This window comes from Pterocles gutturalis, unplaced genomic scaffold (genome assembly GCF_000699245.1).
Source record: "Pterocles gutturalis isolate BGI_N339 unplaced genomic scaffold, ASM69924v1 scaffold27742, whole genome shotgun sequence".
Classification (NCBI taxonomy): Eukaryota; Metazoa; Chordata; class Aves; order Pterocliformes; family Pteroclidae; genus Pterocles; species Pterocles gutturalis.
In genome coordinates, this window is record NW_010116260.1 from 2,737 (window position 1) to 16,671 (window position 13,935).

Below are 13,935 nucleotides of genomic sequence, written 5' to 3' on the forward strand. Positions count from 1 at the left end.
CCAATCTGAGACCTTATGAAAATATGAAAAACTCACTCTTCAGAAAACACAGGTCACCCTCTGCAACTTGATAATTATAAAAAATATCTCCAGCTGGACACCTCTGGGTATTCAGTGGTTCTGGTAAGTAGTGCTATAGTAACACAACTGAGCCCCAATATTTATTTATAGCATTAATTTTTAAAAATTAATTCTGAAACATCTCTGCCCTGTATTAGCTAATATGCATTTTTATAACCTGTAAAGGCACTCAGATGTAAACAACCTGTACAGGAAATCGTGTTCTTTTCTCATGTGTCCTTTTCTCTGTGTAATTTCTTTCCTTCTCTGTTACTCAGGCCAAGTAGGGATGAAAAGAATAAATCAGAATTATCATTCTTGAAAAATAATAATCTGAAAAAGCATTGTCTCACAGTAATTTCCATAGAGACAGAACTCTGTAGTGTAAGAAATTGGATGGGAACCATAATAACTTTCAATTACATGTGCCTTGGTATTTTTAGCTGGAATGAGAAGACAAATGATGAATTCAAGAGAGATGTAGACCCCAAAGCGCGATGGTTTTTGCTGCAACTTACACCTGTTAGAACTAAGAGACAACAATATTTGGCTAATAAGAACAACAGAAGTTTCTACAGCTAGAACAGGTTTCACGTGGTCTTCAGAGGTACAGTGACAGTTTTGAACTCCCTGCAAAGGCAGTTGCAGCTACAGTGAGGCCAGTGATGATGTGGGACAGCAGATGATACAAAGCTGGGAAGTTGTTTCTGTATGAGAAATGCTAGTACGTGATAGAGAGTGGATTCAACCCATTTTGAGCCCCAAGCCATTCTAACATGGTGGAACCCCAAAATACTGTGAGCATTACTGGGCATGGTGCATAAGCATTTGGAGACCAGAACTGCTTCAAGATGGGCACAGTTCAAAAAAAGGGAGCAGCTGTTGCTCCACCAAGCAACTCCAGTCCTAATACAGTTTGTCTAGATGAAGGGATGACACTTGCTACTTGAGTTCAGGTCTGAGTAAAGTGAGGCAAAGGAATACGTCTCTTCCCTGTGTTTTAGTGCCCAGTTGTTTAAATCCAGATGAAGAGAGAATAACCTAGAAGTTTCTGGAGATTTAGTGGAGGTTTCTAAGTTTGCTCTCACATCTCTGAGATGCCTTCTGGACCCATCTCAAAGACACGCTTGAAAATCTGGTTGATTACATGCACTGCCTCAAAAAAGCTTCTGGCAGTTTATTTTCAAAACATTAAGTACACATTCTAACCATAGGTTAGCTTTCTACCATAAGAAAAGGAAACATCTCATATGAGCCCATAACTTTGGTAAAAGCAACTATTTAGCAGAAAGTAGTACTGGCAACTGATGCAGACACAATACTAGATACAACAGATCATTGTCCACACCTGAATGATTGTTTCATATGGCTTAGTCCCACAAATATATCACTGTTTGGACTGCCAAAGTGAACTAAAAATCATGTGTTTACAATGACTTTTGAAATCTTCACAGAGGATGATCCTACTGTTGCTTCCTTGTACTATAGCTGTGCCAGAGACAGGTATGAAAAGACGAGGTGTCAGAACAGAGGCAGTGTCTGTACTTCCTTGTCTCCAGAGAGACATCCAGACTCACAGATAATTTCACAGTTTATTCTGAAAATGCTTCAGAATTTTTTATTCTTATCCCTCTAGGCTCATATCTTATCTTTGCCAGTACCCAGACCTGCATGCTCAAGAAAGAGTATGAGATTCTTTCCATAGTTGGTTCTTGAAGAATTTGTTGATCATCACCCCCCTTGATGCACCGCAAGAGGTAACGTGAAAATGGCCATCCTGAGCCAGACCAGAAGGTGCAGCTCGACACACGCCAGTAACAATCACACAGACATACATACGCTGGTAGGCAAGCATATAGCGCATGTGACCTGTCAGTCTTAAGCATCCATCATTAGCAGATCTGTTATCTTTATATCCAAATAAGATTAAAAATGGTTGCAGATTAAGTTTTAGCGTCCATGATATCTGCTACCAAGAAACTCCTGTTTGGCAATGCAGCCTGTAAAGCATTTTATTCTTTTTCATAGGGCCTGTTACATGTATAGAAGGGGCACCGAGCAACTTCCAAATTCATCATCCTTGTGGTGTTTATAAACAGCATATTGTATGTATCAGGCACTGGCGGGCTGTTGCTAGGAAGTAAGGATATGCTGGCATTTTGCATTTTTATGATAATAAATCAATTAATCAAAATGAGTTTTCAAAACCTACATACCATGAAACTGCAAATAAACTTCCCATCACAGAAAGTCTGATATGTGCATGAGAGAAGGGAACTAAAAGGGAAGCATCCATAAGTTCAGTATTAGGAAGATGCAGGATCTCCAATTCACCAGAAGCTTAGGTCAAAAGATTATTCTCCCCACCCAAAACATCTGCTTGAACATTATTTTTAGCTGTGAACATGATCTGTCTATCATGACTAACAGTTTCCAAGCTGGAAGGGGGAACTGTACATCTGTTCTTTACTCCAAAGGCATGAGGTAATGTGAACATTTCTGTGGAAATGAGCTGATGGTCTACGTGAAGCCAGAGACAGAACAGAGATTACTCAAGAATTTTAGGTAAATCTCTACCTATTCTTTGGCTCAGGCTCTTGCCTGCTGAGGTAGAACAATTACAATATAGATTATTCCCTGTATAAAGTAGGCGGCCACAGAATTTTTTCAAAAAGGTTAAAACAAGCTTTATTTTAAGATACAAATCATATTTGTGTACAAGGCAAAATATACCCCTACAGTGGTAGGCATATTGGGTCTCCACATTGCATGTGTTACAGTAATCCTGAGATATGGGAAAAAAAAAACCAAACCCTAAAAATCTTTAAAAGAAGGCCAAAATGTCTCCTTTTAATCACTCTTGCTATAATGACCTCCATTTGGGAATTAAGAAAAACATTATACAGTTCTGAGTCAAGAAAACAAATTATCTACAAGCCAAATACCCGAGATACTTGTCTAATTCCCTGCTGTCATCCGGGTATACCAGCAAGAGCACTTGGGGAACACATCAAGAGATGCAAATACGCGAGATTACTTCATTAATCCTGCAAAGCACGTAAGAGAATGGTAAGATACTACTGTCTTCACAAACTGTGTGGTCAATGTGTCAAGCATACACTTCCTATGAAGTCATAAAAAAAAAAACCAAAATCTTCTCTACATTGTGTGTTAAGTTACTAAAAAAATTAACTTTGCTTCCTTTTATCATGAAGTTATATGTGATACAGAAATATTTTTAAAAGCTTATAAAAGCAGAACTGCAGACATTTAAAGTCCTGTCCCTAATATTAAAGACTACTTGAACACCCCCATTTTTGCTACAAGATTGTACTTGTCATTAACTGACATGAAAAAAAAATGAAGTGTCTTTTGTAAAAAACGTTAAAGAGAGGGAAAAGGTATAGACAGGGGGTTTTTTAGTTTTACAACATATAAAAATAAGTTACACTATAAATTATGGCTTTCTCATTAGTAGAAGAGTGCTATCATGGATTTAAATGCTAGATATTGTAACTAACTCACCATGTTCTCAGACTTTCCTTGTTTGAGTTTTAATGATTGTGTGAAAAGAAACAACCAAATATTAGTGGGAAAATTAAGAAGCCTCCAGAGCAATTTAAATAGCAAGAAGCACTTGTAGAAGAAGTCTTTCAGATAAGTCTTTAATTTAAAATTTTATTTTAATTTGAAAATTAATTTAAAATTGAAATTTTAATTTAATCTCTTGGCATAAAAAACGGCCAAGACAAACCTCCCATGAACTTCAGCTTCATTTCAGAAATGTTTACACACAAGTACGATACCATTATGCTACTGAAGTAATAATTTATTGTTTGTTATGTTAATCATACAACTAAGATACTGGTTAGATTTGGTATACAGCTATCTCAAAAAGGCTACAATAATGCAAACTCAACAAGATTCAAAACTAAATACAACTGCTCAATATTAACTGTTGGCCACTACAAGTAAAAAGGAAGGGGGGTGCAAAAGATGCTTGAATCAAAGACTGAAGGACTGCATTTACACAACGCTATATTATTAATGGCTGGGTATACTTAAATTTAGAAGTCTAAAGCTGCATTCAAATTGGACAAGATATGACAGTATTCAAAAACATGTGAATAAAAATAATTCTAGTTTCATAGCTGAAGCTGTAACAAAAAAAATCTCGTAGTGCAGTTGAAGTAGCATTTATAACAACAAAGTTCACAGCAGACAAGCACAAATTTCAGACTTATAAATACCATAAGAAAGACTATGGCATGGAATTTGGGAATATTTTCAAGCAACTCAGGATAGAAGAGTTGCCAGTTGAATAAACTTAACTGAATACTGTACTTTCAAGCTCCTTATAAACAAGGCTCCACATCATGCAGAAGACCCTTCTCTCCCCTTTTTCTCAAAGTATCTGAAAGGCAAACTACAATGATTGTTTGACAGCAGTAAAATAAAGAAGCAGATAGAAAAGTAGATATATTAAAAAGTTCTTACAGAAAAGGCATCCATCCTGGTTTGATTTTGTTTATAAAAAGGCACTTCACATATAGCTAAAACTCTGATGATGTACTTATTTCCGTTTTCCTGTTAGAAGGATGTATTCCAAGATGGTTAGCATGAGTATGCAAACGTTCTTTATATGGTGTTTATCTGTTACAAATTTTATAATTACACATAGTATCTTACACCACTTATTTAAAAAAAAAAGATTCATGTTCAAAATAATAGCAGGTCTCCATACAATACTTCGGTGATGATAAATGATCTGTCATAAGCAACACACCACCTGTAGTGAGTTCATGCTAATAAAATTAGCAGTGTAAATCTTTCAGAAGTGAGTCTTCAGTCTTTTGTTTTCCTCTCGTAGTCTCTCAATTTCAGCTACTAAGCTTTCATTTACAGAATATCGTTCAAGTAAAGCATGCATTTCATTCTAGAGAAAAGAAAAAAGCCTCAATCAGCAGCTATAAATTTAATTATTCCAGCTTTAGACTATCCATTTTCATATCCCTTTTGAAAGTTAAATAACCTAGAATACTGTTTTTAGAAACTTTTGATAAGAAATGTAATATTTTTTTTTTATGCTGACATACATTATTTTGATCATTAATACATTAGTGAATATTTTATCAAAGGATATTTTGCACTTCTTCAGGACAAGAATCTACTAATGCAGGTTCCATTAAAACGTTCAGTACTGAAACAAGGTATTTTTAATGCAGATCAAAAGAACAAAGATTCATAAAAAGGTGAAGAACACAGAAGAGAGTTCAGTATGCATACAGTACCTATAAGTGAAGCTTTCTATTTGAATTGCATCTACTTCCTCCTTACCCCAGCTCCTTTCCAAAGGACAGGTGAACTTGTTTCCCTTTTGTCTTTTTATAACTCCTGAAATATAGAACTCATGACACCTACCCAATGCAAACGTTCCTTTGATTTATCAAGCATAAACCAGTTTAACAGATTCTAATTCATAGTTTCCCCCTCCTTCACATCCAATCCTCGTTTTCTTGCTCTTAATAAGCAAAATTGATTTTCAGTTTTGAGACAAGAAGTTGGCATGCCTTGGTCTTACCAAAAATGAAAACTGAATATATTTCCTACCATGCTCTTTGTACATACCAACTGCATATGGAACTGCTTGATCATCTCCACTTGCAAATTCACGATATCTCGATGACATGCTTCTCTGGGGGAGGAATTTCAAAAGGACAATGCTTAGTTTTATTTAGGAAGCAGTAATTCTCTCCAGTCCTCAGCACCTAGAACTCCACACTTCTCACCTTCAAGACACTGTGAAACATGAATCTAAAAACCTTTAAACCATGAAATGTACTCTTCTACCACTTATCTTCTTGAATACTTTTGTTATGACACTGACTTTCACCATTTTTTCACTGTACAAAAAGACTTTTATATTTCTAAACAGAAAAGATCATAATACACATGGTGGTATCAAGATTTTTTTTTGCTTGCAAGCCGTAAACTTCTCTCATTTTTACCATTCAAAGCTGATTTTCAATCCCTCGATCACAAGTATTGCAGAGGAAGATATTTATCTCCAACTGAAGATACAGCTTTTCAGTACATCACTTTCAGCACGCTTTTTTTAAAAATGCCCAAAACATCAACTGTGATAAATGATACATTATCCTCAAGCCTACAGAATGCTCCACGTTAGATTCATCTACATAAGAAGTAGTGGCAGTGCTGTCCAGGAATTGACATGAATTTGTCAACACATGGACAACTATTCCACACTACAAGAACTAAGCTTTCAAATACCCTCTGAAAACTACACTAATAAAACAGTTCCAGACGTGAAGAAGGAGAACTGCAGATCACAAAAGCACAGGCAAGCTCATATGCTCTTTCTGAGCAGCGCATCACAGCACAATTGCCTGAGACTGAATACCGTGCTATGGGTACCAACGGGCTGAGAAAGTAAGGAATTTCTTAAGTAGACACACACAAATCTTATTTCATTCTCCGTTCCTAAAACATACAGAAAACCCAAAGAGAATATACTCTTCACTTTCTGTTTCCACAGGTTATTGTGCTTCACAGCTCCTACTGGAGGCAAACAATCTTCACGTGTTCACAGATGCTAGCTGGCAGCTTAGAAACCCAAAGATGTAGGTTATCTCCCAAAGACAGGAAATTCAAGAAACAAGCAGCTTTTTGGAACCAAACAAGTTATATATTCCTTCTGGTCCTTTTCCAAAGTCCTTGGGTTTTCCCCATTACTTGAAGACTAATGGATTTCAGGCAAGAGTGGTAAAAATCCTTCCCTCCGATTCCAGAGGGTGAAAGGTATTTATATCACTGAGAAGCTTGCAATGGCTCCCTTCCCTCTTACTGACCTCAGTGCAAACAATCTTTTACATTCAGTTTGAATGTATCCATAATTTACAACTGGGAAAAGGGCCAGGAGGGTCTTCCAGCTACTCCAAGAAGTGTAGGTCAGAAGAGAAACACAATCTCTGAGGCTCCAGATCTCAGATACTGAAAGTACAAGACTGACAAGCATACCTTCCACCACTGAGAAGCCTGAACACAGACTTAAAGAAAAAAAATCTGCAATCCACAGATTGCATTTTAAGTCATGTTACAGTTTTTAATCAGATGTGTGATTCTCACTAAAAAATCCCAGGGAAGTGTTACTGTACTATATTCTTATTTAAAGACATTTAATAATATTCAGGGTATTTTTCCATTGGCAGATACAGAACAGCCATACCACATGGACCTACTGAGCTAGTTTTGAACTGCTTTTTGTCATCAAGACAGCAATACTTCCTCTCCTGGCAATCCTTTTCCCCCCTCCACCATCTCAGTCAACCTAGATCATCTTAAACATGGGTTGCAAAGTGATCCCCCAAATACAACTCTCTCCACTGCTCCATCTCCTTCAAACTCCACTCCAAATCCATGCTAATTTAACTTACCTCTTTCATGACAAGTGGAATATCAGATAGGTATCCACAAACACAAAGTAATCTGACAGCAACTATCACTTATAGCATAGACATTATTTTAACATAAAGCTTCACCAGTAGAAATACACACAGTATTTAACCTTACACGTCAAGCTAACAACAATCAAAGCCAATACAAGTCAACTGCCTAAATCCACTCTCCACAGTGTCAACTTTATGAGAAATTTCTGCTGCTGGGACAGGGGATGAGTGGGGAGGGAAAGAAATCAGCACAAGGTTTCATGAAAGCAATAAGGACCTCATTATGCAGATAAACTTACCGTCCAAGAAGCATTCAAACACTCATTCTGAAAACATGCTGGCAGAGCCACACACTAACAACCCTCAGAGACATCAGCCCAATCAGTCATCAGCACTATTAAAAATAAATGAAGTTTCATACCTAGATTTCCAAAATTAGGGCTACTAATAGTGTAATTTTCCAATGCAAGTAGAAATTTGTTAAAGCAGATGCTAAAACATCTTACTAAGAAAACCTGTAGTTGAAAACAAAAATGTTCTGCATGAATACCAGTACCTGAAGTCATCCATTGTTTCTTGTATCATACTCTGAATGAAGTTTATTTGGATTGATGTCAGAGGTGCATTTGGTCTGCTACTCCCAATGGTTTCTGCTATTTTTTCTGACAATGAACTAGCAACTCCAGCGGTGACAGGTGATGTTATCTTTGGACCTTTACAATAAAATAAAATCGAAAAATAAAAAAATTTTTTACAAAAATCAGTGTAATGGAGTACGAGAGGTTTTTTATTTGTCTTGAGGCTTGTCAATATTTTATCTCAAATATTACCTAATAAAAAAAATTAGATTTAGAATGAGTCTTTTCAGAGGCAACTAGAGATGTTCTAGGAGAGCTAACTGGATTTACAGAAGAATCAATATTGGTTGTTCTGTTTTCATGCTAAGGCCCTTTTACCAGGTTTCACATTAGTTCACAATCAACCACACCTGAAACCAGGCCAAAATGATCAACTTACTTGTTGAGGTAGTACCATTTACTGGTAGATCATATGCAGGATGGGCCTGAGTATTTTTCACGAGCCTCTCATTTGTATCAGGAGACTTTACAGCAGTAGATGATGTAGGAGGACTTAAAGTTACAGATTCTGCACTTGATGAACTCGATTTTGAAAGCTGACAATAAAAATAAAAATAGTAATTAGAAAAAAAGAAGGTGAAATCTACTTATTACAATTATCTAATTGCACTTGAAGACTAGGTTTTCAGAAGTGCACTTCCAAGCATTTTTGGTTTTAGGAATGTACTCACAAATATATGCTTTTCATTTTCTAACAAGACACGTTAAAAATTGATTGCTAAAACATTCGAAATCGCCTCCAGTGCGCACACACAGAAAGGAGCGCAAAAGGCAGAGGCCTCTTAATTTTCACATCAGTTTGTTGTGAAGTTATAAATACCATTCCTAGCAAACTCAGACTTCTCAAAAGCAATACAAAAGGAACTATGGTTTCAGCAGAAGCATACCAGAGATATCTCAAGAAAGAAGAAGAGAGATGAAGAAGAGAAGATAGAAGAGAGATGGAGAAAAAAAAAGGAATTGACCTAGCAAACTACAAACTGGTACAACCAACTAATGATCATTCTTGATTTTCTAGGGAAAAAAAAAAATATATATTCCTCAAGCTAGCCCAGTTTTGTTTTATGTGAACTTTTGTAACCTGAGTTTATTTGAGAGAAACACACATTTATCTTGCATTGCTGAAGGCCAACGCACTTAAACTGAACAACATTTTACAGATTTATATCAATAGTATGAACAGAGTTGCAAAATAAGATTAACTGGAACACTAGTAAGGATTTTTCCTTCAAGCAGCAGTATTCTGTCAAGATTTTAAGAAGACTACTCATAACAAGAATTAGTATAGTATACCTCCTTTAAGACTTCTTTAGATTCTTGTTTTCCAAGATTTATTTTCTTAGTGTCAGTCTCTGTATGCTCTTCCTCTTCTTTAACTGGAGATCCCACGAGTGCATGTAATGGGCTAGCCCGTATCCCTTGTGCACTACTGCCCACTGGGCTTCTTTTTACTGGAAGAGCAGTGGTGAGCTGTGAGAGAAAATCCAAACCCAAAAGGTATGACTGAAAATCCAGACCTAAAATGAGAAGGGAAAGGTGAAACACACAGGTGAAAAAACAAACACACACACCAAATCAAACTCACAATTAAAACCTGCACATCCACATGAAAAAAGTAACAAAAAAAAAAAAACCAAAAATGTACCTGACGATATCTAAATCCTGAAATCCAACTTAAACTGTCACTGTCCTTATGAAAGTAATGAAGCACGAAAAGCCTCTATATATCACTATAAATTGCACAAAGGAAAAAACAATTTCAGGACCCTTCTCTTGATTTCCTGTTACCATGTTGTGTCTTAGCACCTCAATGTGTTAGACAATTTCCAGAAAAGTTCATTTGTTTCAGTGTCTGCTTTCACTCTTTCTTTATTTACAACGGTACGACAAAATTAGCATGTAAGAACTACCATAGCCCTCCAAAGGCCTATCACTGAAGAAAAATATACCAGAAGTATGTTTACCATCTCCTTTTCCTTGAGAATCTTCATTTGCTTTACTTGCAATAATATCTACAAAATACCAGAACATAGACAAATTAAGTGTCTATTAAATGAAACATACATCAATATTCATAGCATTGCATTGAGTTCATAATCAAAGACAAACTAAAATACCAAGTAGGTACCACGGTCAGTAGCACACAAATGTCAAAATGTCATGCTATATGCAGATGAATGATGCTTTATAAGTTTCAGTATTAGCAACTTACCGTCTCTGACTGGAGAAAACACGTCTCCTAAACTACCTCGACCCAAATCAAAATTATTTAAATCAGCACTTTTCCCATGATCTGTTTCTTTAGACGGAATCACATCCAAACTGCAACTATGGGGAAAGCCTTAAAAGGACAGTAACATTCAGTTAGTAATTGACATTTTCCAAAAATAACATATGTTATCCCTAAACAATCTCACAGTAAGCATGATGCCGGATAAGTCCAGCAAGTACTTTAGAATCTTCTACAGATTCCAGTTAGGGGGTCAACTTTAACCTACTTGTTTGGGCTGTAATCACAGGTGAATAACTAAAAGCTATGACACATATTAATGAAAGTAAGATAGAGCAGGATTCCTTTCCTCTTTTTAAAAAGGAGAGTTTGTTAAACTGGAGAATGCACTCATTTTGAGATAAATCTACATGACGGATGCAGCAAATTTATAGTGTATCAGGTGAAATGAAAACTAGTGAATGTGTCTTTCACTAAGAAAGTGATCATATTCAGATGATCATAATTTAAATTTAATTCTGCAAGAAGACAAATCTGTTTCACTCTGGCCATTAAGCATTCTAAGGGTAATTCTATGAAACATCTATATGTTAGGATACTCTGCTTATTTCTAATATTAGGAAATCAGAGCAGGGTTACAGTAGTAGACAAAAGAAACTTGTTCCTAGACCTTTCCCCATTCCACCCTTTCGGAGAAAAAAGTTAGCTTTTGTATGCATGATATCAGAAACAGTTGTCTGCAGAATGGAAGCATATCTTAAGTTCAAAAAAAAACCCCAGTAATTATTCAAAGTACAGATTTTAGATGAGGAATATATGGAGAAGTTAATTGAACTGCTAAGATAACCATCTAAATAACTTTCACAGTTCAGTATATTTGAAAATCAGATCAAGACTCGTAAGCAAGCAGCTATTCTGCCCTCACTGAACTCTTAACTCTGAAAGTGCCTAAATTTTGCTTTTGTAAGTTAAAACCTATGCAAAGAACATCAGCATTGTAAAAACATAAATAAATCTCCTAAAAGTTCTTGCATACATAGGAAGCATTCTACTTCACCTCACACTTCACTGCATACCCAAGGGAGGTCATTAATACACATCCCTATGGACTGCAGGGGCTTATTGCCTAATTACTGTTGCTAAATGTATTTCTCCTTATTTAAAAAGGAGGGGGAAAAGTGCTTTTGCATTAAAATGGATTGAGGATTTTTTCAAGAATCAAACTGCGTTACTGATTTGACCAAGTTTTCAGAACTCTTGAATTAAATAAAATTTTAAGAGTACATTTCACACAGTGGCAGAATTTTAGAATAATGTTCAGAACTATTCTAAAGAACTTGTTAATTTCAGAAGCATAAATAGCAAGTACAGTTATACAACTAATCATACTTGCACCTATATTTAACATCTTTCCTACAGTGTGATATTGGAATCATGCCTCATAAAAAAACAGTTCACTTCTCACTGGGATTTTTGGACTAGGTTTTTTTTCCTATGTTTTGTTTGGTTGGTTTTTTTAGACGAGGCCTGTTACCACTGTTTATTAATAGAATTACAAACCATTAGCTCTTCATTCCATACAGACATTGTGTCAGAAAAGTAATTATGTACATAAGGATAATCTACTAGTCACAATGCAAGAGACAAGTCCACAATATCGCCATGGAGTTTTCTCCTTCAACGTTTACATACATACTTCTGTTTCAAGTCCAGAATTTTAGACTTCATGTGCCTAAAGCTTGTAGTAGGACCCAATTCACTTCCCACAGTCTCATAGTACATCTCATGCAGTAGGGAAGGGAAAATAAGGTGCACATGTGCATGCACGTACACACAGTTCTTTCAAACAAATGCCCTTCCTTGGTGAAATTTTTATGCTGCAGTTGTCAAGGCATTAAATATTCTTTCCATCTTCTACATTATGCCAAATATGATTATAAGAGTAGGAAGAAGACACTACCTGTTTTCTCCTGAAGAACCTCTCCCCCCTTATTGTCATTTGGCAATGTCAGATGGGATGAAACTGTTGCTGACGCCTGAGAGGGAACATTTTTGATACCAATATTTTGAGTTCCTCCAAGATTACTACCAGCTTTGACTTCTGCTCTTTTGGATACAGGTTTATTTGAAGAACCCGTAAGGTTAGACTGAAGAAAAAAATAAAACAAATTAAGAGAAGTTATTATTCCTTCATCTGAAAGTAGAAACATAAGCAAATATTCTTTCTCTTTCAAAATACTAAAAAAAAATTCAGTTCAAGTTGCAAAGGTTGCCTAGGAGATACACCTTTACAAATATAAAAAAAAAAAAGTATCTTAACATAACTTCAAAGAACATGGCAAACATCTGTATTATTATATGAATACTTTGTGGACCTGTAAAAGAAAAGCAACAGAACTTAAAGTAACAATGGAGTGACTTGGCACAAGCCAATTTTGATCCTAGGCTTAGGCATAGGAAAAATAAGAGATAACATTTTTAGGGACTCCAGATTGTAAAGGAATAGTTAACCACTAGCAGCAAGTGTGCTGGAAGAAGAGGAAAATCTCTCAGGGCCATAAAGAATCCACTTCAAAGGTTCTCTCCACCTCCACTGAACGGATGCATGTGGTTTCTGGATAAAGTAGAACCTAATTAAGTCTTGGAAGAACCTCTTAAGCCTTCTTTATTATTTAATCAACTTCTACACTGTTTATATGTGCCTGCAAAAGACCATATAGAAGACCACGCAAAATATCTCAAGATGGGCAGCTGTGTCTCTTCCCCTTAAGTGGAAGGGACATTACAGATCTTTTTACTACCACCTACAAATGAATCCAAGGTGCCACAAATTGATCTGCAAAGGCAGCATATTCACACCAGGAAATTTAAGACTAAAGTTTCACTCATTTCTTCACTGAGGCTAGGCGTGGGGAGAATTCCACATAAAAACACTCTAACATGGCACTTAAGACTAAGCAGTTTATAATTTCTGTGTTGGTATGAACCACTTTTGTTGGCATCTATCATGCTTAGAAACTGAATGCTAACATCTTTTAGAACTTAAACTTAGGCTTTGCTTTTACTAATCTGCATTTCAGCAATAAAAAGGGGTTTTTTTACCTTGGAAAAAGTGCTACTGTACTGAACACGTATGCACTTCACACAGCCTTTGTGAGCAATAACTGTTTTCACTGGTGATGTCAGTTGTCTTAAGTCATACTGGCAGATTTTTCCCCGGGAACATCCTATAGCCAAAGTAGTACCATCAGGCATGAAGTCTACTGTTGTCAGAGGAAAATCAGCTACTATTGTTGTCAGTAATCTTCAAACAGGAAAAAGGACAGGATAAAGAAGCTTTTAGAGTTCAAAAGTTAGACTTTTCGAAACAGAGTACCTATAAAAAAATATAAAAGCTTTCATAATTCAGCTACAGGTCAGTAGTTGCACTTCTCCGGTGCCAAGTAAATTCACTGAAGTACAGAACAGTGGATTAGGCTTATACTAAGTGTTCACGCTTAACAAATTAAAGACTGCATATGCCCCAAAAGATTTCAGCAGG

The 13,935-nt window shown here is 36.2% G+C and overlaps 1 protein-coding gene across 1 annotated transcript in view; it reads right to left on the reverse strand.

Annotated features, from left to right (window-relative positions):
* Positions 1 to 4,856: 4,856 nt before the first annotated feature.
* NEDD1 (neural precursor cell expressed, developmentally down-regulated 1) overlaps positions 4,857 to 13,935 on the reverse strand; it is a 22,546-nt gene continuing 13,467 nt past the window's right edge. Inside the window, exons 6-14 of the mRNA XM_010075457.1 lie at positions 13,497 to 13,698; positions 12,355 to 12,541; positions 10,377 to 10,505; positions 10,129 to 10,176; positions 9,458 to 9,681; positions 8,544 to 8,700; positions 8,083 to 8,239; positions 5,689 to 5,755; positions 4,857 to 4,996 (exon numbers count right to left, since the gene is read on the reverse strand). Of these exons, the coding sequence (XP_010073759.1) occupies positions 4,892 to 4,996; positions 5,689 to 5,755; positions 8,083 to 8,239; positions 8,544 to 8,700; positions 9,458 to 9,681; positions 10,129 to 10,176; positions 10,377 to 10,505; positions 12,355 to 12,541; positions 13,497 to 13,698 (1,276 nt within the window). The 3' untranslated portion in view covers positions 4,857 to 4,891. The remainder of the gene's footprint in view (positions 4,997 to 5,688; positions 5,756 to 8,082; positions 8,240 to 8,543; positions 8,701 to 9,457; positions 9,682 to 10,128; positions 10,177 to 10,376; positions 10,506 to 12,354; positions 12,542 to 13,496; positions 13,699 to 13,935) is intronic.